The 23,030-nt window shown below is 36.7% G+C and overlaps 1 protein-coding gene across 1 annotated transcript; it reads right to left on the bottom strand.

The window, feature by feature from the left end:
* Window positions 1-1,260: 1,260 nt before the first annotated feature.
* Window positions 1,261-21,602, bottom strand: G2E3 (G2/M-phase specific E3 ubiquitin protein ligase). Its single transcript, XM_063290008.1, has 16 exons — window positions 21,516-21,602; window positions 19,634-19,689; window positions 17,364-17,461; window positions 14,818-14,919; window positions 12,967-13,091; window positions 12,560-12,722; window positions 10,812-10,918; window positions 10,554-10,670; window positions 7,335-7,462; window positions 7,120-7,249; window positions 5,872-6,003; window positions 4,627-4,934; window positions 3,643-3,824; window positions 3,228-3,400; window positions 2,338-2,537; window positions 1,261-2,070 (listed from the first exon to the last, which is right to left on the bottom strand). The coding sequence occupies exons 2-16, from the start codon at window positions 19,683-19,685 to the stop codon at window positions 1,835-1,837; spliced, it is 2,253 nt and encodes a 750-aa protein (XP_063146078.1). The 5' UTR covers window positions 19,686-19,689; window positions 21,516-21,602; the 3' UTR covers window positions 1,261-1,834.
* Window positions 21,603-23,030: the final 1,428 nt, after the last annotated feature.

Here is a 23,030-nt window from a genome sequence, read left to right as displayed (position 1 = left end):
ATATTAACTCCATCATGCCCTTCCTGCCCTGAGCTATTCCTTTACAGGTGACTAAGCATTATTATTTGACAGCTGAAGAATGGGATACAAGTGGTTGAAATAAATATCCTGTGACTGCAAAGATCCTGTACCCACTGTAAATTTTATTTCAAATCACTGATAATACACATGCTTAGCAAGGATGAAATTCCACTAATGAACTGGTTCTCATTTCTGAGTAAATGTGCATAGGATTGTTTTCAACTATTCCATAATATTGTGTGCTTCTCCCCACCGCTTGAAAAATTCAAATTTTTCATCCAGACAATTTAGAACAGATGCACATGGATAAGCTCCAGAAGTTTCTATTCTAATGCAAACACAGATATATGCACATAAACATGCACATTGCAATTTAGCAAGTGAAGACAGAATCATTACTTTTAAATAATGCACTGCTGTGATTTAATCTTTCAGGTTAGCACAACCCATCAAAATAAAAAAACAAAAGGTCCACTAGAAACAGGGAAATGTTGCCCAGGGGAAAACAGGATTTTTTCTTCTAGTAAAAGCAATGTCATGTTGCTTTGGATTAAAGCCATTTAAAGGTGTATCTATACATATGTGTGAAATGTGTGTGTCCATGAAATATTCCATCACCTATTTCATAAGGTTTAATACTCAAAATGGTATATCTATAATGCATCCAACATAACAGATGTATTTTTTAAAAATGAAATCAAGTGCATAATCTTTCTAGTTAAGCATTGAGTAGATAATGACATTTCTAACTTTGGTATTTCTGGGACAAATATAAAGCTAACTCATCTCACCCTTCTAAAGATCTCATTTAAACTAAATGAGGATATTTACTTTACTATGCATAAATGGGAGCGTTATTCTTAAAACATCTACATACATTTGCTATAGTACGTATTTTAATTGGAACTAGCTTTGTGGAAGATACTTTGAGTATGAAACATCCTACTCCAAGTTTGAAATAGCTTCTTTAGTCTAAAACAGGCTGAAGTTTAGACCTCTTCTGGTATAGCCAGAGCAGTGCTAGAACCACTCTGGTAAGGGAGGAACTGTTGTTTCAAGGTCAAAACACTTCTATGTCAAAACATTTTGCACAACACTAATTGAAATCATGAAACTGAGTTAACAAATGCATCTGACTTCAATTATACCTTTTCTGAATACAGAATCCTTACAATGCAGTTTTTTTTTAATCCTTTCACATTTAAAATTATATATATATTTTAAAAAGTTAGAATGATTGCAGAACGGAAACAGAGTTATTGGGTATTTTGGGTATAATACATGTTCTAAGCATTAAAATATTTAGGAAAAGATAAAATGAGGTAATCTTTAGTTTCTTTTTTCATGTTTATAACCAATAACTAGAATACTTTAAAGGAGTTTGTGTGAAATTAACATCTCCCATCTCAGGGATCCACATAAATACACCCACATCTCAAATCTTTATACAAAAACGCAGTATATAAAGTGGATATATTACAAATTGGAAAGGGTCCCTGAATCCATTTGCAGAAGTTTTGATGTGTAATGTTGATAATATAAAATGGAGAGTACACTACAATCATAGACAACCAGTCACTTGCTGGTTGTTTGGCCAAAAAAATAAAAACAAAACTCAGAACAAAAATAATGCAAAATCGATTTAAAAGCTTTGTTTGCTCATCATTTTGAAACAATGTTCAAAATGTAAAGACTGAAACTAAGCATTTCCACGATCAAGTTTTAAACCTGTGAGGATGTGTGTGTGTGTTTTCCAGTAGCAGATAGCAAGCTTCTTATATGCTTCATCAGTTTTCAGTATTCATTTTAGTGACTAATGTACTTCTGACTGTAACAGAGCACGTCTGATGGCAATATCCAGAACTTTTTTAAACTTCTCATAAGATTTTGTTATTGGAAGCTCTAAACAGTTAAGGTCTCTCCTTCCGATGGGGTATTTTATGTGCAGAAACTTAACTGAAGGGTCAGGATCAAAGCCAATGGGTGGAATATTGCGGATGCCAGTTGCAAATACTAAGATGTCCTCTAGAGTTACAGCTGACTCACCACCTACACCAAGAAATATGAAGATTTTTTTTGAAAAAGCCATTGTAGTTAATCAAGATGTCACATTACTTAGGAAGTTACTGATGAAATAGAATAGTAACATACTGACTGCAGGAAATTGTAATTACAAATATAATGTAAAATAAAAAGTGCAAAACAAGCCTGGTTTTGTCCACCAATACAAGCTGATGCTTCTTATCTTACAAGTACAGATCTATTTCAAAAGCCTAGTTCAAAGTCACCGAAGTAGGCAATACCCCATTTTCTTACCTTCTGTCTCCTGTAAGTAACCCATCCAGAAATCAAGACTTCTGGCCTTGTCTGCTCCCGATAAACAGTGAATTGTAAAGAGATCACCAAGAAGTTTTGCTGAAAGTTTCTCAGGTTTGTGACATAATATGCTACAGAATGCATCGGGATTCATTTGTATTTTTTCCAAAACACCAAGTGTTTTCAAACCTTGTCTAAAGCTTTTGGGGAAATAGAGATGCACAGAAAGAAATTTTAAAAAAGTGCTATGAGGCTTTAGTGTTGCTTTTCATAAAAAGAAATATTTCCCTTGTGGATCAAACTTATATCAAACTTATTTTCATATTACAGATTCCCCTTGTTTTTAAAGCAAAAACCTACTGGCTGATGTCTATTTGTCAGAACATTTAAAAGTATTACCTCTATTTATCAGAACATTTAAAATTATGTTTACTAAATGATTCCTGTGATTGCCTGAATTAGAGATACAAGCCTGCAGATTCTTACTCATGGCTTGTATTGATTCCTTATCCTTCTACCCATGGGTTTTCCAAATCTACTAAAATCTCCTGAAATATGTTGGAAAGCTTCAGAGCCCTTTTGCTTGAATAACTTATGATTGTTGAAACAATCCTCAAAGAAACTAACAATTTGTTAAGCATATCTGAGTATTGAGTAAGAGGTTTTTTTTTTACCTACTTTACATTTTAACAAAATAATTCATTAATTTTTCAATACTAATTGATTAAAGAGAAAAAGCAATCTGGTGAAAAATCACTAAAATATGAGCAAACATGTACATTTTAATGTATACATACAGGACATCACATAATATTTTCCTGGGAAACAGCTGAAATGATTCTCAATCATAAAGTTAAAAAGTATAAGAATGATTTCTACAGCAAGCAAACCTTTCAAATGGTAAAAGTGTTCTCTTGATGACATGGTAATTCAGAATCTCATTCACCAACATATTCTTATCCTGTAGTGCTGTTACAGGTTTGAAACATCCAATAGAAGCAAGATACTCAGAGCAATCACTTATTGCTGATTCTAAGCTGCTCAGTGTTGTGGCAGATTTTATCTACAGAAGAAAACCAAGTATAGTTGCAGCATTAATGAACCACTCAAGCTAACACATTTCTTTCTTATTTTGATATTTTGTTGATCGCATTTGTCTAGCGAATATGCTGATACATATATTATTCTGTTTGTTCATTTCTTACAAAAAAGTTCCCTGAAGAGCTATTTTGTGCTTAATATTGTTAACAATAATTACCATTTATTCTAAGATATATCCTACTGTGCTACCCAGCAAGATCTCACCTTCTCTATTGTCTGCAAAACATCTATATCAGCAACATCTTCAGCTGTTGGCTTCACATTTTCTGTGCCACAGGCGAGGCAATGAAACAAGGTTTTAGAGAAGAAGCTAGGAGATGAGCCTCCATGAACCAGAGAAACTGCAATCATTTTTCCTGCTTCATAGTATAAATTATCTTTAAGAGCTGCAAGTACAAATAATATATTATGCTTTTGAATACAACTGGTAGAAACTTGTTTTAATGTGAGGAAAAAAAATCATTATTTTTCCTAAGTCCTTAGCCAGTTACAATTCGAAGCCCATAAAGCCAAGAAAACGGCTCTTTCATTTCTTCTCAGCATTAGAAATAAGATATGATTTGTTTGGGAACATGGAAATTCTGTTTAGCATCTGAGAATGGAACCTGCAAGAATAGTATCAAGTCATTTCTGAAATTTCATTTGTTATCTTTATGATTCAGAAAGAATGGAACCCTTCCTTGTAACAAATTGTATTGTGTGCCCTTTGCTTCTTAAAGTTACAATTTACTATTCACTGTTGATAGAAATTCTGTTCTGAATCCTTCTTAAATTTATTTATTGATTTATTTGATTTCCATAGCTGCCCATATCAGCAAGTGCATTACTATGTTTCATTCAGTAAAATCCATGTTAACCACTTAGGCATTTATAGGATGAAAAAGATACGATCTGTTTGAGCGCTAACACTTCTTTAATTCCTTCTATTACTGCATCCCACAAAACCATTATAAGAAATGGTTTCTTAAAGCCTGGAAACTTTCGCCCTAAAAGATTTCAGTTTGTTTTTCAATTGAATTGTGCAGCTTATATGTTATATTAAAGGTGGAAAATATTCTGAAGTGATTTATCTTGGTCTGATTTTTTTTACATCTCAAAAACCTGGCATTTTAATGGGTGTGTAGACTTTTTATATCCACTGTATATCCCCTCATGCTGTATATTCCAAATATTACATGTCAGGCTTACCTTGAGAATCAAAAGACAAATTCTTTGAGAAGTCCCCTTCAAATAATGATGAATTCTGAAGGTGAAGCATCAGTAATAGAAAAAAATCTTCCTTAGGAGAGCAACAGAGATCCACCTCTTTATTCCTGCAGTTTATATACTTTACTTCAATTGTGTTCGCAGGATTGAAGTTCCGCTTCTGAAATCCTTTTATAGCACTACCCCAAATATTTTGTCTGTTGATATTCAGCCTTGTTGGTTTGGTATTAATTTGTAATCTTAATTCCCTCAGAATATTGGAGACTTCTCTTTTCTGCATTCCAAGTTGCCTATATGATTAACAAAGCATCTATTTAGGAATTTCAGCAATAATTTTGATGAAAAGCAAGTACCACAATCAGGTGCAAATTAATTCATTTTTCCCCAACATGTATAAAATTATTTAATATTTACAATAATGGACTAATTTTAGATGAAAAAGCAAAAGGATTATTCTGCATCATAATTTGATACAAAGTTCAGAGAAAAGGCTCATTGATTATTAAAGATGCATCTAAAATCACATTTCTATTGAAATAGCAAAAGTGAGTTGGGGTCCTGATTGCTAATAGAAATGTCTTGAATGGAATTCTGGTTAACTAATACTAATAGAAGTGTAGCTGTTTATACCTCCTGAAAATGTGCACTGGCGAATAATCTTCCTAGAATAGTGTGGTCACTTCCATGCATATGTGGGAGCGAACTACTTCCTTTCTACAACTGAGATCACTGGAATTACTGTCCCTCAATGGAAGAATTCTGTCTATCTGCATAAGTCCACTTAGATTCAAAGCCAACATCACTAATTTTGAAACAATGGGCAGGATCCTAAGAACTAAAATTGTATTTGTTATTTTACATTTTCCCGTATTACATGGCAAACCGCTTTAAAATACAAACTGGTAGCAAAGCCAGATCAGTCCTGCCAAAATTAATAGCAACGTGTCACAGGAGAGAGTGGTATTCACTGAGTGCTTCCATATACCCACTCAGTTTGCTTGTGCCCAACTCTGAGATGTGGTAGAGGATGCTGTCTCTTAAAAATATTGAAGTTTTCAACTGTCAGCTTGGTTAACCTCTCTGTGAATGAAAGGAATCTTCAGGGGTCAAAGAATTTAAAAGCAATTTGCAATATGATCTAAAAAAAAGTTACGCAAAGTTAAAAACAAACACCCACATCTTGTTTTTTAAACTCAATAATTACATGACAACTATTTATTAACTTACATTTTTCTTAAAGACAAATTCCTTACTGAAGGACTGATGAAGGCAGATGGGGGTAAAAATCTGTTATTAGAAGAGGGAAGATCTGGTTGTGAACACTGAGTAAAACCATTGGAGCATACTATCTTTGGGGACCTGAAGGGAAAAGAACACCCCCAAGAATAACTTTAGTTTCTACTCAGTTACAGATTTGTGTTTACAAATCAAAAGTTGAAAACATATACAAGTACAACCTACTTTGAAGTCAGATTCTTCATAATCCAAATAGTTATATCTATAATATATAACGCAAAAGGAAACCATTTGCAGTGTAATTTCATTTTTAAAAATGAGTACTCTGGGCAAAAGGCATTGCTTCTAGATTTTTTTAAAAAATGACCTTAAATGAATTATGTTTGGGGTTTCTCGCTAAAAGCTAGTATTTTAATAAGCCAGCGTAGAAAGGGTAATTAACACGGCATGAACACTGATTCCTGACACACTGAACAGCACAAAGTTTCTTAGATTCCTTCCTTGGAGAGCAACTTTTCTGATGGTACAAAAAGCTGCTTTAAACAGTTTCTAAGAGATGCATTGAATTCACCATAAAATTCTTGCCTTTTAGCTTAAAACGTAACACTGTGCTAAGCTATAGTTTAGCAAAATACAAACACACAAGAATGTAGCTTGAGCAGAAGAGTTTGGAAGCTTCTGATGCAGCACAGTCTGTGGGGTTGTTCAACTCAAAACTGTGACTAATCTTCTATTATAGTTGTCAATTTCATGAAATATGGTTTGAATTTAACATTATTTAGAATTAGTTTCAGATGTTTACTATAGATTGTCAGTAAGAGTGGCATAACAATATGAACAAAAGAAAGTGTTGTTATTGCTATATAGGAAAAAGAAAAGGAAGGAGATCATATGAGCTTGAACTCACTGTAGCACATTTCAGCTTATTTATATCATGTTAAACTTTGGCCAGCATAAGTGCAACCTATAGATATTATTGTTCTTGTATTCCACCTTCATTTTGCACACCTCAAGGTGGTGTACATGTTTTCACCTCCTATTTTCCCCACAACCACCACCCTATGAGGTGAGGTTGGATTGAGAGAGAGTAACCAGCCCAAGTCACCCAGCTGATTGCTATGCCTGAGAGAGGACTAGAACCTCATCATCTCCCAGTTTTTAGTCCAGCACCTCAACTACTACACCAAACTGGTTCTCTAAACATTTTCACGTGCTTGTGAGAAGATGGAAATCACATGCCTGACATGGAAGCCAAGATGAGATCCTGGAGACTGTCTAGGGCATTTGGGTGATGGATCTTCCATCAAACTATCTCCATCTGTTTTTTCTGGCATACTCAAAGAACGCTTTCGCCATTTCTGAGCACTTCCTGTATAACAAAGTAAACGTGTTTTATTTCATAAATTATTAGCAGCTTTCAGTTAATTCAAGCTTTACAAGCAGTATGTTCATACCATTTGATTCAGCAAGGATAGTCCTACATTCTATGCATTCCCAATTTTGCTCCCAGCTTGTTAGTGAGGAACATGCCAAATGAGTTCCACTAGAACCACAATACTGACAGCGTTTTATTTCCCATTTGCTAAAAAGAAACAAAAATGTATTATAAATTATGACAATAACTTTAATTCAGCAATAGGATTATTTATTTATTTATTATTAGATTTTTCATCCCACCTTTATTATTTTTATAAATAACTCAAGGCGGGGAACATACCTAATTTTTCATTCTTTCTGAAGAGGAATTAGATCATACATTCATTGAGTTGTAACAAAATACAAGAGTACAAGACTAACAGTATTTTAAATTATTTTAGGCTGACTTTCTATCAGAAAATGAATTTACTGATATTTAACATGACTGTTCAACTATATTTTGTTCTACAAACCACTGTTACTGAATAACTGCTAAGAAACAGACTGACGTACACTACAAATCAAAAGAACTAACACAGTCAGAAAAAGCTACAGCAACACACAGACACAAATCCCTTTCAATCTAATTTATGGGCAACTCAGTCCAACAGATAATCTATGTTGTCACCCTTAAAAGCTTTCTGAAAAAGCAAAATTTTCACTATTTGACAGAAAGCAGTTAACAATAAGGCTTCCCTGGGGAGGAGGAGAAAAAGCCCCGACTTACACAGAAATTTATTTACTTATACAAACACACACACACAGTACTGGGCAAAAGTCTTAGGCCACCATTAGATTTGTTGTTTTACCAATGGTATAATGACCATATATAATTATTTCTCAGAGCCCAATGCTATGCATGTCTACTCAGAAGTAAGTCCCATTATACTCAATGGGTAGAGGTGTTTGTTTCTTGTGAGTAGGATAGGATTACACCTGCTTCCTGCAGAATACAATGGTCTTACTTCTGCGTAAGGTAAATAACACCATTTTCAAACACCTCTATCAATGGGGCTTACTCCCAGGTAAGTGTGGATAGGATTGCAGCCTCAGTCTCTTTAGGCTAAGATGTTCTGAAAATTGTGTTTGTTTAAATTTTCACTGAAGGCCACAAGCACTCATTCGTCCATCTCTCTCCAACTCTTCTTCTCACATATTGTCAATGATTGGACCCAAAAATTTCAAACTTGGATTCATCACCCTGTAATACTCTTTTCCACTGATTTTCATTCCAATCTTTGTGAGCTTTAGCATATCTTAGCCTTTTCACCCTGTTCCCCTTCCGCAAAAGTATATATATATACTTATTTATTTCTGTTTTCGAATACTGCATACAAATCTCCTGTATACTGCATACAAATTTCCTGTATTTTCTGGTTGTATTCTACTAAAGAGACTGAGGCTGCAATCCTATCCACACTTACCTGGGAGTAAGCCCCATTGATAGAGGTGTTTGAAAACGGTGTTATTTACCTTTCGCAGAAGTAAGCCCATTGTATTCTGCAGGAAGCAGGTGTAATCCTATCCTATTCACCGGAAACGAACACCTCTACCCATTGAGTATAATGGGACTTACTTCTGAGTAGACATGCGTAGCATTGGGCTCTGAGAAATAATTATATATGGTCATTATACCATTGCTAAAACAACAAATCTAATGGTGGCCTAAGACTTTTGCCCAGTACTGTATATATAAAGTAGCTACAGTCAACTCTCGAGACCGATTACCAAGGCTCAGTGGAGAAGTACCATCAGTAGTATGCTAGAAGATGCCAACAGAGCCCTCGCGACAATCCCTACTAGTACCATAACTCAAACCAATGAACTAGTATATGCTACAGCTGCTGTAATCCTGGAGATGCTTGGCTATATGATCCAGAAGAACAGGAGTACATATCACCCCTGGAAAATGAGGTTGGAGGCTAAGATCAAGGCAACTCGGAGAGAAGTTAGTCAGCTGGTAGAACTACAGAAGGGTGTGGAGATTAAGGATAAGACTTGGCTACTAAAATAATACAAGGGCCTGACTCCATCTGAAGCCCTAGAGACTGCTAAACAAAGGCTCACAGCACTGGCTACCAGACTAAGGAGATACACTAGAGAAGCAGAGGCCAAGAAGATAAATGCCCTGTTCGCCAAAGTACCATCCAAGGTGTACTCGCAACTGCAGTGCAACAACACAGTAACAGCAGAGCCACCAACAGCAGAAACTGAACAGTACTGGAAGAATACATGGGAGAAAGAGAAGACATGTAGCACCAGATCAAAGTGGCTACAGGACCTGAAAGCAGACCACAGAAATCTCCCAGAGCAGGAGTCAGTCACCATCACAGTAGCAGACATCCAACAGCGGGTCAAGAACATGAAGAGCTGGACAGCACCTGGCCCAGACATGATCCACACCTACTGGCTAAAGAAACTGACAGAAGTGCATAAACGTCTAGCAGCACAGATGAACCAACTGCTAGCAGCAGGCTCTCACCCAGACTGGCTAACACAATCAACCAGACATTGTGGTAATAGACAAGGACAAGACGACAGCGGTGGTGATAGATGTAGCGGTGCCAAGGGACAGCAACATCAGGAAGGAGGAGTATGAGAAGCTGGAGAAGTACCAGGGCCTGAAGGAAGAACTAGAGAGGATGTGGAAAGTGAAGGCCAAAGTGGTCCCAGTGGTGGTAGGGGCACTTGGGGCTGTGACCCCCAAGCTGGGAGAGTGGTTCCAACAGATCTCAGGAACAACATCAGAGCTCTCTGTCCAGAAGAGTGCAGTGCTAGGAACAGCTAACATACTGCGCAGAACCCTCAAACTCCCAGGCCTCAGGTAGAGGACCTGAGGTTGAAGAAGACACATACCACCCATAGGGGCGAGAAAGAAAAATATATATATATATATATATATATAAAAATTTAATTTATTCACCGCCCATCGCACTCAGAGGGTAGCATATGGATGAAGATCGTTAATCTGATTGCAGATAGGCATATACTTATTTCTTTTAAAACATTAATTTTGATAACTATTGTAATAAAAATAGGATTTAGCATTTCAAATAAACAATGTATTTGTTATATACAATAAATGACTAAGATAATTATGAATAGAAAAGAAAGCCTTATCTTCCAATTAAAGTAAATGGTCAACAATTTCTTTGACTTAATTATAAATCATTTGATTTTTTAATTTCAATTTTGTATTTGCTACGTTTGAAAAACTACTAGACATTATTGTTGACAAAGAAAGTATATATTAATACCTATCAGGCTCATTGAAGTCTCTTCCATTTTTGCAAAGGCATCTTTTAATATCACAGTGTTGATAACGCTGAAGAAGTTCTTGATAGGCATTCTCTTCCAGTTCCCAAGAAGCATCTCTGGAATCATTCAAACATTTGTTAGAAGACCTTAATCCTGCACTTTAGCTTTTCTTGTTAAACTAGTCAACAGCAAAATACAGCCTAAGAATGCAATCACAAAATATAATAAGATAATAAAAAATAATTTAAATGACTTACTTTTCTGGAATATGGATTCCCATTCTTAACATTTCATTCTGAAATTTTTCTTTATTATTACACACAGGACATCTAAAGAAAAATATTCCTGCACTGAGAGCTTGACACTGAATCCAAGAGAGAAAAATAAAGAATGATCAATAAAGGTTATTTACTTTACAGAGACCACTTAATGCCTTTGAAAATTAAGGCATAATATCTGTAGTAACAAATGATTCAGCTTGAGACAAATTTTCCATTTAATTTAAATTTTGCAAATGCTAACTACAAAGGTTGAATGAAAAGTAATGCCTTCAAAGTCACCAACAGATGACACTACTAATGCACTAAAAGCTCTGACATAATCTTTAGCATCTGTTATTTCATTTCACTGGTAGAAGATTGCTATGAGAAAAGATTGTGTTGCTATTGTTCATCGTTTGAAATGGAAGCTTAGAATGAATATTCTTCAGTGTGCTTTAAGCAATGCTCCATGTTGAATTTTTGATTGAAGGAATCCCTCCAATTGAAATTGTTGAATGTAGGTTGCTTATGGTGATGACTGTATTGCAATGAGTACTGTGTGCTGCTGGGTCAAAAAATATAAAGATGGTGAATAGGGAAGACCTACTTTGTGTGATCAAGAATGAAGTGGACATCTATGATAGCAACGAAGTTTCACATCAGAAAGGCTGATGAACCGATTAAGGACAATTGGCAGATCATTCAAAGGGACATTACTGTCAGGCTTAGCATTTAGCTTAGCAGGAACATGTGAGTCACATGTCCTTCAATATCAGAAGGTTGTGCAAGATGGGTTCCTTGCACACTGGGCAAGGTTCAAGAGTTGAAATTTGCCAGTAAGTGTTGCCATGCTAAGAGAATGAAGGTGAGGAATTTTTTTGTAGCTTCATGACAGCCAATGAAACATGAACTTATTCTCATGATCCAGAAATGAAGCATCAGTTCATGGAATATCACCACTAAGCTTTACCTGTAGAAAAAAAAATATTCAAAACCCCGGCTTTGGCAGGAAAACGCATGGTTACAGTTTTGGGACACAGATTTTTCATGTGGATTTACTTTTAAGTTAGCACCACTATCAACTCAGAGCACTGCATTGCAACACTCAAAACTTTGAAACAACAATTAAGCAGAGTTTGGAAGTGCAAGAAGGAAATTTTGTTGCAGCATGTCAATGGTAGGCCTCACACCTCACAAGCCACCCAAGAGGCAATTGTGAAGTTGGATCTCACCACCTTACCCCATTCGCCATACAGTCCAGACTTGGCATCATGCGACTTCCACCTTTTCCCCAAATTGAAGGAATACCTTTGTGGGCATCTGTTTGAGTCAAATGAAGAAGTGGAAAGGACTGTCAGGACCTGGTTGAAGAGACAAAGTATGGAGTTCTTTCGTGACAGCTTTCAGAAGCTTGTCCATCATTGGCAGAAGCTTATAGTGAATGGTGGTGATTATGTGGATAAGTAAATATAGGTAACAAAGGAACTCATTTCAAGGATTATTTCCCTAGTTCATTTATTAAAATATCCTTATATAAACTAAAGTTATGGAGATGGAGGCATTACTTTTCATTCAAACCTTGTAGTTCCAGTTTATAAGGGTTCCCTGGACCATCTCATCCACATACTTGTTTCACTTCCAACCTACTCTGAATACAGATCTACATTTTAACAATGACAATTTATAGCTTGTTTCTTTTTTGGAGTAATAAAGGGACTTCCACTATAATAGCAATCCAGACATACCTGCAAACATTCCCTATGAAACCAAGCATTTTTACAGCATGGACTTGTCAAAATGTTGTATGCAGGTGCGTGTTCAACCAACTCCAAGCATATTGTACATTGTGATGATCCTTTACAATTAGAAGGACGTTTTTGAGTGGGTCGGTGTTTCCAACAATATGACCTTAAATTAGACAGGCAGAATTGCATAGAATCACATAGCTTAAAAAACAGAACTGCTACTCAGGTAAATCAAGTCCTTTGGAAAAACATTTTCTCAGATATAGCAGCAAGGACCAATTTTACTTTCATATTAACTGAAGTTAATCTGGTGTTACTAAGTGTATTAGCAGGAACTTTAATACTTGCAATTTTAGAAAACAAATTATTTCCAATAAACTTGAAATACCGAAGCAAAACATACTTACGGAAAAGTTTCTCTGAATTGGAAAAGGCATCCTCTTTCTATCCCACAAGGAAAGTGGTAGCTTCGTTTGCATCTGGATGCTATACAACCAACTGAACCACCTTTTTTCTTACAGATAGTACATTTCTAAAAAATACCATATTAAATAGTCTTAAATAAGGAGAATTTATCACAATACTTAGGAATCTAGCCCATAATAGATTTAAATACTTTAAGCACTATACTTTTATCAGCATTTATTGAAAAACAGTTATTTTTCATCAAAGTTTATACAAGAAAAAACACACTGGTGCCATAGTGAAATAATTAATCACTGATGCCCAAATTGTAACCAGGCTTTTTTGCTAATATTTGGTGAAGAAAATTTTTAATAAGTTATTAAATTTATAAATTTAACATACCTGTATACATTACAAACTTAATATAAATTAAATAGTTTAATAAATTATTATCATCCCCTATAGGTTTCAAGCATTAACATTTCAAATGAAACACAAATTTTCCTTTCCTTTCATTACCTACAGACAATAATCCTACAGACTGCACTGCATAGCCCATCCAGGATACAACTGTTTAGTGTTTTCAAGAATGTAATCACACAAAGTAATAGTATCTTCTCTTTTATGTTAACCTTAAGCCAGTCATTCCCTCTCAGCCCTAATCAGCATCAGGCTTTGCAACAAGCCAGCTGATAAACTCCCAATGCACCACAAATTGATAACCTTGTTGTAATAGATGAACCCAATCACAAAACAAGCAGACCCTGCGACTGAGCAGAACACTATTATTGTACTTATTCTGAGCATCTCCTATTTTAAAAATTAGATTTTATGAAACTTAGCAACAATACTAAAGTTAAATTAAATACTTAATGGTTGTTATTCTATCTAAAGGATAGAACTTAACCTCATCTCATTTTGCTGCTCCCTCTTCAAATGTGTTCCAAAAGGTATGGAGGCTCTGTGTACTACAGCAAGCATTCACATAGGAAGAAAGAGCAACAGACCTCCATTTGAATCTTATTCCAAACCAGCCTTTCTCAACCTTTTTACCTTGGAGGAACCCTTGAAACAATTTACAGGTCTCAGAGAACTTCTGCACAACATTTGCAAAAAATATAAAAATTTCACAATACAATTCATTTCTAATCTACACAATCTACATTTCACCATTTTTTATAATAGCAAAGCAGAGGCTGGCAGCTGAGTCACAGCGTGTAAAAATCCCCACTGCATTGTGTGGTGTGCAAAGTTTAAAAAAAAGTTTATTTTTTTGATCACAGTCTCTCATGGGGTTTCACGGAACCCCAGTTGAGAAAGGCTGCTCTAAACGTTTGCTATCCATCTTTAGTACTTTTATCCTTTGTGATGACAGTTCATTTTGAAGGAAGCTATAAACATGCTTTTGACATATTTGAGGTGTTGTTTGTTTAGTCGCTTCCGACTCTTCGTGACTTCATGGACCAGCCCACGCCAGAGCTTCCTGTCAGTCGTCGACACCCCCAACTCCCCCAGGGACAAGTCCGTCACCTCTAGAATATCATCCATCCATCTTGCCCTTGGTCGGCCCCTCTTCCTTTTGCCTTCCACTCTCCCTAGCATCAGCATCTTCTCCAGGGTGTCCTGTCTTCTCATTATGTGAGGTAAAGACCTGATTAATTCAGCTGGTCAAGACTAACATAAATCTAGTTCCACAGACCAGTTGAGAACAAAAGTTTACTTTTTTCTTTTTCAACCAAAACAGCTTAATTTATTACATCTAAGAAGTTACTGCCAATGTAAGTTTAGCATACATTTAAATTTATAAATATTTATAACTCCTTGGAACAGATTCATTATTCAAAATCTCTTACCAGTCTTGCAGCTCGATTAATTTCTTTTTGGATATCTTCAGGTAAAAAACCATAAAAGCCTTCTTCATCTTCACCTCTCTGCCAAATCCCACTTGACATTAACTATGATAAAAATAACGATGAATGAAATCAAATGACAATCCAGACATATCTGCATTAACCTTTCACCATAAGAAAGCATATAATTTAATCATTACTGAGGTTTACCTGCATTATAATTATATGTGATTTTCAGTAAACTATTGAGTCATGTTTACAATATATTTGCCTCAGAATTAATGTTGCCATCTATTCAGTACAGGTAGTCTTTACTTACCGATCGCAGTTGGGAGTGGCAACTCTGTCACTAAGCAACACGGTTGTAAAGTGAAGTCACATGACTGTGCATGGCTTACAATGTCAGTTCTGGCTGCAGTCTCTAACTGAATCATTGGGGGTCATTAAGCATGTCACGTGACTGCGACTTTCTGCTGGCTTCCCCATTGACTTTGTCAGAAATTAGTTGTGAAGGTCGCAAATGGCAATCATGTGACCACGGGACACTGTGACCATCATAAATGTGTGCCGGTTGCCAAGTGCCTGAATTGTGATCACATGACCATGGGGACACTGACAGCCTAAGCTTTGAGGATTGGTAGTAAATCTCCTTGTTCAATGCTGTCGTAACTTTGAACGGTCGCTGAATGAGTGGTCAGTAAGTGAGGACTACCAGTACATGTTTTTGCATTTGGTCCACATCTCCCAGCCAACCAAGAAATATGAAGGCCAAGGACAAGTTCAGATAGTTCTATATGGCAACACTTGCTTTTTAGGAAATACAGACATGATTTGATGACAATTCCCATTGTTTTCAAAGTGGTACACTATCAGCTGTGAAGTTACTTTGCAGCTTTATTGTACAAAATGATACCCAAATTTATTGCCACTTTCTAGTCGCGATTTTTCACCCTAAAATAAGTTTTCTCCGCTTCAGCATAGTATTTGCATGCTTCTATTCTGACTCTCATTCTCAATGAATTCAGGATAAACCTGCACCCTTTTGACTTCTACGTGGCACATTTCTGCATGGAGCTTTGGCATTATTCCTGCAATGGGGTTACATCCCTTTGTTCCCATGCTGACATCACCCTTGAACAGCGAAATGGATTTTCTTCCATTTGATTATCCAAAATTTTAATTCACAAAACTTTCATTTGAGCTTTAAAGGTATTTCCACTGCACAGCTTTCCCACTGGTTAGCAATAGATAATGTTCTCTTTAGTGGGTATTCTTGCTAATGTCAGTTTTTCAGGTCTGTGACTTCTCCTTTCCTTTGGTTACAGTACTTCTTGACTGCCACCAAATCTTTGCACTAAGACCTGCAGCTTTTTGCAGCCATGCTGGTACTATTTCCCCCTCTTCATCTTAAAATAAAGTGGTAAGGCAAGGAGGAAGAGTGACCAAACACTACTTTTTGTGCTGCTTATTAGTCATCTGCAAGAACTGCAAATTGGCTCTGACTTTTAATTATGAACCATTGCAAAAAACATGGAAGGTTAGTGATGAGATCTGTTGATTGTTTCTGATTTCTCAACTGCTTTTGATACCAACAATCACAGTATTCTCCTAGATTGCCATAAGATTTAGAAATAGGAAGCACTGCCAGAGATACCAAAATCAGTTTCTCTGTCACTTCTTCTCCTGGCTCTTCTGCACTGAGTGAATTAACTAGCAACTCAAGTTATAAATCCATCAAGCAAGGTCATAGATCTAAATTACTGTCCAAATTTAAAAGGAGGGAAAAATCTCACCATTAGTAAAAATCCAAAACTAACAGTTGACATTGTTGGGGTCAGGTGAAAGTCAAAGACTTCTGAGGAGGCTGAAGTTAGAAGCTGGACATAAATTATGCAAATTTTGGTTGCAACAAAACATTAGTCCTGGCCTATTCCATATCCAGACAATTCCTTGCGTACAGGAAGTTTTCATAATCTACCTAGGCACTAACTAGTTCTGATTTCCAGAACTACACCTTATTAGATGTGTTGTGCCAGATTCTTCTTAGTACATGCCCTCCTCCAACTTTGTTGCAATAGCACTCCTATGGGCTGGGAGGATGGGATTCCAGTTTATGGTCTGAGTCAGCTGGGACAGGATCAGTAGAAACTGATGCTACCCCTTTGCTGTGCTTGAGGCAGAGCTTTCAGTGTTGTTCCCTGACTGCTTCTTCAGGGTACCTTTCCTCATCTGAGGATGTCTCTTCAGTCAGGGACAAATGTATCTTCAGGTAATGATATGGATTGTTGAATACTTGTTTATGGTCAACAATTGGCTGAATGAGGAAAATAACCTGAAATTGAATTCAGAAAAGACAGGGGTGCCTATTGTGAAGATTCTCAACAGAAGTGGCAGATCTTCCCTATTTTTAATGGTGTTATATTGTCTCAGAAGGAGCATACAGTTTGAGAATATTTCAAGATTCACATTTCTCTTTCATTTCCTAGACTGAAACAATGACCAACAAAACCTTTTATCACAATTCTTTGGGTGGAGCAAGAAGTACTTACCACACAATAATAATGAACAGTGAGATTATAGTCCTCATAAGTCCTCTTTTCCCCATATTTTTCAGGACAGTCATCAGCCCGTTGACAGAATTCACAGGCTAAAAGTTAAGAAGAATATCATATGGATGCTATGAAGTTCTACTGGTTATTGGATATATATCAGGGTAACCAGAACAGCATGCAATTGTTTAGTACAAATATCTTATAAACCTTTCTGAACTATTAAGAGAAGCAAAATTATTGTAGCAGCAATTACAATCCCAGAAATTACTACTGGTTGCATTCATATAAAAAAGGTCCTTGGCAATTTATTTAGCAAATTTATATGGCTGCACATCGTAACCAATTAACACTAGGTAGCCAACAAAAACATAAATAATGAAATAAAAAACGCAGTAAGCATCATCTACCAAATAAAATAGTTGAGACTCCTTACAGATTCTCTGTAAGGAATCACAAGCGTTCTATGATAGTATAAAACAAGACACACATACTAGGCTCTACTAGCATCTTTGCTCATTGCCTGAGGGAAAAGCCAGGTCTTCAAAAAAAGGCATGCTTCCTGAGACCCACTGTGGCACTGTGTCACAGAAGGGAACTGGTGCATGCCCACCCTGCCAGATCTGCTGGGATGGGCTGAAACCATTGGGGACAGGCAGTCCCTCAAATATCCTGGCCCTATACCATGTACGACTTAGAAGGTGACAACCAGCATCTTGAATTACACTTAGAAGTGTACCAGGAGCCAATGCACCTCACATAGCAGTGGTGTCATGTGGGCATTCTCCACTGCTACCAAATGCATTTCAAAGACAGCCCCATATAGAATGGATTGCAATAATCCTCCAGGAAATGGCTAAGGCATAAATGAGTGTGAGCAGTGCCTCCAGATCTAGGAATGGATGCAACTAGTGTACAGAATGGATTTGTGCAAGGGACCTCCTTGCACAGCTACCCCCTGCTCCTCAAACAGAAGCTGTGGCTCCAGCAGGACTCTCAGACTGCACACCAATTCTGTCTGAAGACATGCTACAACATCCAGGGTTAACAATGGAAGATGTCCAGCTGTGGGGAGCCATTTGGTCTTACAAGGACTGAGTTAAAGCCTCTTCTTCCCTATCCAGCCTTTGACTTAAGGTTTAATTAATGGTAAGAGATTATATTGGTATAATATGCTTTTATATCTGTGTTGGAGAAAGTCGGAAGTCACTTCCTTTCTATATGTTCTGTTTTGGCACTTTTATAGTTTCTCTTTTTTTTTAGTTCTGTATTCTATCTTTTGTATTTTAACTATACTTTGAAAATTAATAAAGTTTAAAAAAAGCCTCTTCTTCCCTATCCAGACCTTCACAGCTTCCAAGCATTGTGAAAGACCCTTGGCAGCATCACTTGGGCAGGAATGCCTAACTAAGTATCATCAAACATTCTGATGATACTTAATCCTGTGCCAATGGACGGCCTCACCCAGTGGCTTCATGTACATGTAAACGGGAGTGGGTAAAGAGCCTAGGGCTAGATCTCCCCCCCCCACCGCAATGCAGACTGGAATTCACCTTGGAGAAAGGAGGAAAACCACCATAAGACCATGCCCACCCCCTTCCCAACTCTCTCAGATGGTCCAGAAGGATATCATGATCAACGGTAGTTAAAGCCACTAAAGGAACAAGGAAGGCTAGGATGGATACGACACTCCGTCAAGAGCCTGCCATAAGTTATCCACAAGCACAATTAATGCCTTCCTAGTGCAGTAACCTGACCTGAAACCCAACTGAAACAGATCTAGATAATTCATTTCCTCCAGGGACCTTGGAACCTGCAAGTCTACCACCTTCTTAACAGCCTCAAGAAAGGAAAGGTAGGAGACCTACCATGACCATGTCTTTGATCAAGAACATGATACAGCTGATGATTTGGAGAACATGGCATTAAACTTTATTAATTCAATTAGAATTCAAAACATTAACATTGTGAAGTAGAAATAGTGTTTGTATAGTCACTAAAAAATTGCAATGTTGATTAGTAATAATTACCATTGTGCCTAACCGTAAAAACATCCCAAAGCATATGTTTAAATTAATATCAGTTCCTTTGTCACCAAGGTTACTAAGTACAGGAAAGGACAGAAATAGTTTAGTGTTCTCCAACCTGGGAACCATGCAATTTCCATAAATCCCAACCAGAATCGCTATTGCAGACCCAATACATCTTGAAGGCACCCAGGCTAGAGGCTACATTAATTGAATCAAACAGAGATAGTAACACACACTTACGCAGGTTCTGGAGGCATCCAATAAAGTTCTTACTCATTCTAGTGTTCTCCATTCAGCTAAGTAACATGAGAAAAAAATCAGTTGCTACGTTATATTAAACTTTTTAGTCTGTGAAATTATCTTAACCCTCTACAGTTCCAATTAAAAATGAACTACATAAGAAAAATAAAGTACTAACTACTCATTATATACCTCTCAACTGAAACTTGAAACCTGGTCTCAGGTTTACCTCAGATCAGTAATTTATAGAACCTTTTCATTATCTCTAAATAACTGCAACTAATAATTTATAAAAACAAGTAACAATACAATTTAGCATAAACCTGAACATCAGAAATGCAAATACATTATCTATTTGATTGTACAAAATTACCTGGAAAAAAAAAAGGTATCCTTTGCTAGTATCCTTTGCTGTTCTTTTGTCTCCGCAAATTTGCTGAGAGTCCTGCATTCAGTCTTCATCCAGATAAGAAAGATGATGAGGAGCAAAAGAAGAAAAAGAGCAAACAAGAAAGGGAAGGAGGGGTAGGGGAGGGGATGAGAGGAGAGTTAAGTGTTTTATATCAAATGAACAAGCAAGGAGGCAGATGAGACAATAGATCATAAAGACTACTACTCTGACACAATTAGGTCACAAAGGTGTTGCTCTGAGGCAACGTATTTGTCATCAAAGCACCCAAGTCAGGGATCTCATATATCAGTATCAGTATATAAGACAGAGTAGCAAAACCTATTAGAATGTAGTGCTAAATGTTAAACCAAAGCTACATTTTTAAAGGAGCCAAAGAAATGGAAGATAAGTGAACAAAGGAAAATTACTATTCTACAATACTATTCTGCTTAATATTTTTCTCCCAGAGATGTTAACTTACGCTACAGTTACGTTAGGGGATAAAGATTTATTTCAATATTTGTACACGGAATACATGTAGGGTTCTTCTTTTGCTTAAAACTGGTAAATGGGATGGAATTCTGTATTCTTTCTGCAAACAGAGGAATGCAGAGGGTAGTACAGAAGTGGGCAAAAGCCATACCTTAGCATTTCCTTATTTATTTATTTATTATTAATTTTTCAAGATACAATTAAGACACATACTGCAGAGTATGAGACCGATAGAATACAAGTCTAAAAGAGAAGCAGGAAAGGCTAAAACGGTGCAGGGATAAACAAAAAAGCATATCAGACCAGTGGCTTCTGACCTTTTCCAGCATTGGCACAAATGGCTAAACTGACAGCATTGGTAAGAGAAAACACTGTAACTAGACTTGTTTCCATCTGGAAGCCACTCTTGGAACTATTTGCTTGTAACGCAAAAGAATCAAGTATCTTAGTATTTCCAAGCACTTCCAGTTCCACATTTGAGGCCTGTTCCCCAACTCCCCAGAGCAACTTTTCTAGAAACTCAAAGACACAATCAGAAAAAATCACATCCCTTCACTTTTTCAAAAGAAGTGTTCTGTTAGCAGTGTTCCACTTGTAAAAAACATTATTTACAAGAAATTGATGTTTCAGAAATGTGGTAAACCACTGCTTTTTCCATGATTATTTTGAATACAGTACTAATACACTATAGATGATCATGCAATTTGTATTTAGTCTGTAAATCTTTCAGAGAAATGAAGAGGTTTTAGCAAGGTAGTAAGTGGGTCAACAAAAATATGTTAATGAGCGAGCAAGGAGGAACAAATTTTAAAAGCTTACACATGTACATACACATATGAATTCTGGGACTTTTCTTTCTTTCTTGTTTACTCACAGGCAGATATAGCCTGGCCTGCTTTTTTGCATACATTAGAGAAAAGGATACAGATTTTATTTATGATCTCTAAAACAAACCTTTAGTGCAACCGTAACTAAATGTGACTTTTTCAAAGTACTCACAGAACTTAAAGCTGTTTTCCTATAAGCTTGTCTAAATGAGAGAGGGTCTCGTATCCTCCACCTTGATTTTGATCAACAATCTCACTCCATCTGCATACTTTAAAGATTAGAAAAACACAATGAGTTATTTCTATCTGAAAAGCAGAACTATTCTTTATTGGTAGTTAAAATATTACAAAGTGAAATGTTAGTTCTCTTAACCATAAGAAACTGATTTTATGTCAGCCTTCCACAATCTGAGCATTCTCCAGATGTTTGGACTTCAACTCTTACCATTCTTAGCAGTTACCATGCTGGCTGGGAATTTTAGAAGTCCATACATCTAGGAAGCACCCAAATAGGAAAAGGCTGTTGTAAGACACTGATGTCAGAAGATAGTATTTTAATTTTGGAATGCTAGTTTAAATGTTCTTTGGTTAATATGTCAATCTTCACATGAAATGTTAAGCCTAATGCCTGGTTTGTTAATGGTTAAGTATGATAGGTAAACCCAAATGGTTTTAATGGTTAATTTTGAAGTGGCTGGCTAGAAACTGCAAACATTAGTTACTGGCTCCCATACTCAAAAACGAGGCTTAGCATTGTGCCCAATGTGAACATGCAGCATGTCGATGATTAACACTACTGAACTTGCTGTTACTTTAAGCTCTTCACTTTTTCAAAATTGCTGCAAAAAATGGCAGGGGGGAGCAGTTAGGTACAGTATGCCCAATCCAGTTCAAGGCAATGTTTGCTTAGATTAAGAAATGTAAAACAGGAAGTGCTTGAGGATATATATCCAGGTAGTAAATTTTGAAATTGGCTAGACCGATGTAAAATGCCTGGAAGGACAGCTAATCACAGTTAAATAATGCCACTAGTTTGTACACAAAGAGGGACAGGATATGAGGTATTGGGAGAAAAAAAAAGTGTAGCATTAAATTATTGAAGAATTGGGCACTTGTCTCCAGATAGTCTTTGGTTCAGCAGTATATGATTAAGGACAAGCAGAGTTACCATGTCATGTGAATGCGCACACAATGTCAGTATCATACTTGAAAAAATGCTCTCAAAAGTAGATCTTAGAAATAAATCTTATGAAACCAAATGTCTCTCCAAATGTTTGGTAACCCAGTGAGACCAAAAAAAAAAAAAAACCCTTGGGGATTAGTAATTAGGTAAAATGGATTTATCACCAAGAATCCATCACTACATCCAGAATTTATCATAATTCATCTACGGACCAGTGCCTGGATAAATCCATTTAAATTATTTGAGGGACCCGCCTCTCCGATATTATGTCTACCCATCCTATCAGGTCCTGCACAAAAGGCATGCTCCAGGTCCTATCTATTAGGGAATGTCATCTGGAGGGACCCAGGAAGAGAGTCTTCACTGTCATGGCACCCACCCTTTGGAACATCACCCCCTTGGACATTAGACTGGCCCAGACCCTGCTGACCTTTTGCAAGGCCTTAGCCATGGTTTTGTCACGAAGCTTGGGGATCTGGATGTGTGGCAGAGCCCATGGGAAGA

This window comes from Candoia aspera, chromosome 1 (genome assembly GCF_035149785.1).
Source record: "Candoia aspera isolate rCanAsp1 chromosome 1, rCanAsp1.hap2, whole genome shotgun sequence".
Taxonomy (NCBI): Eukaryota; Metazoa; Chordata; class Lepidosauria; order Squamata; family Boidae; genus Candoia; species Candoia aspera.
The sequence above is the reverse complement of the archived record's forward strand: the minus strand, read 5'-3'. Positions and strand labels throughout refer to the sequence as shown.